At 37.8% G+C, this 3,406-nt stretch overlaps 2 protein-coding genes across 4 annotated transcripts in view; both read left to right on the top strand.

Moving 5' to 3' along the window:
• Positions 1-557, top strand: part of svopl (SVOP-like) — a 9,111-nt gene extending 8,554 nt beyond the window's left edge. For all 3 annotated transcript variants that reach the window (XM_014025889.1, XM_014025888.1, XM_014025890.1), the window contains exons 15-16: positions 193-306; positions 386-557. In XM_014025889.1, the coding sequence (XP_013881343.1) occupies positions 193-306; positions 386-397 (126 nt within the window). In that variant the 3' untranslated portion in view covers positions 398-557. The remainder of the gene's footprint in view (positions 1-192; positions 307-385) is intronic.
• A 540-nt stretch (positions 558-1,097) lies between these two features.
• The window catches only part of mical3b (microtubule associated monooxygenase, calponin and LIM domain containing 3b), a gene marked incomplete in the record, with an annotated part of 11,482 nt that continues 9,173 nt past the window's right edge, over positions 1,098-3,406 (top strand). Inside the window, 1 exon segment of the mRNA XM_014025897.1 lies at positions 1,098-1,918.

Below are 3,406 nucleotides of genomic sequence, written 5' to 3' on the forward strand. Positions count from 1 at the left end.
TTAGAGTTGTGTTTCAGTCTGTGTACTACTGTTGATGTTCGCCCCGGTGCCATACTGGAACCCAGTTTCTGTACCCAACTCTATATCTGAGGTGCATTCACTGACCTGTATCTGAGGTGCATTCACTGACCTCTTGGTAATGGTAGTTCTCCTGGTTCTGCAGCACCCCTCTTGTCTCTGTGTGTACTTCAGGTGCTGATGTCTCAGTCGGTGATCTTGGCGCTCACGCCGTTCGCCGTGGCGTGTGTCGTGTGTGCTTTAGGGAACTTCCTGTTGCCAATAGAAACCAGAGGTCGAGCGCTGCTGGTGAGAAATAATGACTTTATTCAAATTAACTTTATTTAAAACATTCATTTTTAATGACATCTTTTTCTTTCATTTTCAGCAAAACTCTTAACGACGTCTGTTAAAAACCAACTTCCTGTTACTGCTGCTGCTTGTATTTTTACTTTTTGTAAAATGTGCAATAATGAAATTAATTCTTAAACGTGTTTCTGAGCTTTGATGTTACTGAAGGTTTGAGTCATTTAAACAAAGTAAAACAGTTTTAAACTTTGGATTCATCTTTATTTATTTGACATAAATGAAACATTTTGTTGTTCATGAAGAAGGAAAGATTTAAAATAAAACTGGAACAAAAAGTGTCAAGTTTTTTGGTTTTTAATGTTTTTAACTTAAAGGTTTTTATTTTCAAGTGCCTACATGCATTTACTTCAAACACAAAAGTCAAATAAAACATCTTTATACTTAAGAAAATTGCTCTAATACACATGATTTTACCCATTTTGTCACATAACCGGCCTATTTTCTTTTGATCTTGACTCAGCCAAAGTGAAACAGGAAGTGACATCAAAGGGGAACTCATTAATAAAATAAAATCTTTGGTCTTTGTTTTTTAAAACAATATCATTTAAACTTTAGCTCTTCTTCATCTCTCTGATAGACTCAAAATAATGAAACATCAGATTTTTCTCTACAGTCTGTGTTGTTAGCTTTCATAACAACACTCTGTTCACATGCAGACATTCCCCTTTGACATCACTTCCTGTTTCTTCACATGCAAATATCTCAACAACCATTCATCTCAGCGACATGAATTTCTTTTTGCAACATGTTATTAATGTTCTCTCTCCAAAACTGCATACATGTTTTTCTCTAAAATTTGATGTCAAAGACACTTTAATGTTTGATTTAATCTGATGAAACAAAGTTCTTCTGTTTTGACCTGAAAGATGAATTTTTCTGAAAAACAAACAAAAAAAAACCCACAGAATGATTAATAGATGGTGTAGTTTCAGTCCTTATGTCCACTTTGTAAACAGTTTGTTTCTGGCGCCACCTTCAGGACAATTAGAAAATRATTAATGAATCAGCAGGTGGGTTTTACTGAGCTGAAGGACTTYTGGAGTCAGCCTGATCCAAGATGGCCGCTCAGCTGCTGAGTTAAGGTTTGGTGTGGTGGTCGCTGAGAGTCATCCCAACATGAGCTCCGAGTGCTGACGGGTCCAGAACCTCTTCCAGCTCTTCTAGGAGGACCTGAGTCCAACTGGTCCAGACCAGGTGCTCGCTGACAAGCCCCTCCCCCAGGCTGCGTTTGTTTAAATTCCTCCTGATGGGGGCGCTGCTGCTCCTCATCCTCACCACAGCTCTGATGAAGATGATCTGAGGCCGCCGCCCTTTAAACTCGTTAACTCCCAGATTACTGACTGATCRGGATCAGCTCTCACCTCGACATCAGGGGGCGTGGCTTGATGTGTCTGACCACACCCCCTGACCTCAGCCACTGTGTCCTGTGAGGATTAATGTCCGTCTGTGGAGACAGTAATTAGAAGTGTGTGTGTGTGTGTGTGTGTGTGTGTGTGTGTGTGATTAGTCCAGATTAGGCTTCAGAGCAGCAGACACTCCGTCACTCTGAGATGTGAGTATTTTTTCATTAACTTCACATTTAAATCTGACTTCAGATCTGAACACACTGCTGTGATTTACAACTTCAAAATGCACACACACACACACACACATGGACACACACATACATGGACACACACACACATGGACACACACACACATGGACACACAGACGTGTAAATGAACCAGTCTGTACTTGTTTGACTCAAATCCAAGAAAAAAAAATTAGTTTGATTTTTTAAATCAAACTTTTGACGAGTTTTTAGGTCCAGACTTCCAGGACTAGTATCAGGGCTCAGACCTGGACCTGGGTCCTGGTTCTGACTCATGGGGGTCTTGTGGGACACAGAAACTGAAGAGAACAAGCTTCAAACTGAAAGGTTTTCATTTCTGAACAGATTTTTGGAAATGAAAACTTTGGTTCTGATCAGAATTTCTGAACTTTCTTGTTGGACTTTTTGATAYGTTTGATCTTTTTGGAAATTTGATTTGTTTCTTTAACCATATGAGAAATGAGATGATCTTTGTTTTCTACATGGATGTTGGATCTGAATCAGGCTGGTTCCGATTCAGTTTGGATCTGATTCAGTTTAGATTCAGTTTGGATCTGATTCAGTTTGGATTCAGTTTGGATCTGATTCAGTTTGGATCTGATTCAGTTTGGATCTGATTCAGTTTGGATCTAATTCAGTTTGGATCTGATTCAGTTTAGATTCAGTTTGGATCTAATTTAGTTTAGATTCAGTTTGGATCTGATTCAGTTCAAATCTGATTCAGTTTGGATCTGATTCAGTTTAGATTCAGTTTAGGTCTGATCCAGTTTGGATCTGATTCAGTACAAATCTGATTCATTTTGGATCTGATTCACTTTAGATTCAGTTTGGATCTGATTCAGTTTAGATCTGATTCAGTTCAACTCATATTTGGTTTGGATCTGATTCAGATCAAATCTTATTCAGTTTGGATCTGATTCAGTTCAAATCTGATTCAGTTTGGATCAGATTCACTTTAGATTCATTTGGATCTGATTCAGTTTAGATCTGATTCAGTTTGGATCTGATTCAGTTCAAATCTGATTCAGTTTGGATCTGATTCAGATTAGATCTGATTCAGTTCAACTCTTATTTGGTTTGGATCTGATTCAGATCAAATCTTATTCAGTTTGGATCTGATTCAGTTCAAATCTTATTCAGTTTGGATCTGATTCAGTTCAAATCCGATTCAGTTCAAATCTGATTCAGTTTGGATCTGATTCAGTTCAAATCTGATTCAGTTCAAATCTTATTCAGTTTGGATCTGATTCAGTTCAAATCTGATTCAGTTCAAATCTGATTCAATTTGGATCTGATTCACTTTAGATTCAGTTTGGATCTGATTCATTTCAAATCTGATTCAATTTGGATCTGATTCATTTCAAATCTGATTCATTTTGGATCTGATTCAGTTCAAATCTGATTCAGTTCAGATCTGATTCAGTTTGGATCTGATTAGGGTTTAGAAC

The sequence above is a fragment of the Austrofundulus limnaeus genome, unplaced genomic scaffold (genome assembly GCF_001266775.1).
Source record: "Austrofundulus limnaeus strain Quisiro unplaced genomic scaffold, Austrofundulus_limnaeus-1.0 Scaffold506, whole genome shotgun sequence".
Classification (NCBI taxonomy): Eukaryota; Metazoa; Chordata; class Actinopteri; order Cyprinodontiformes; family Rivulidae; genus Austrofundulus; species Austrofundulus limnaeus.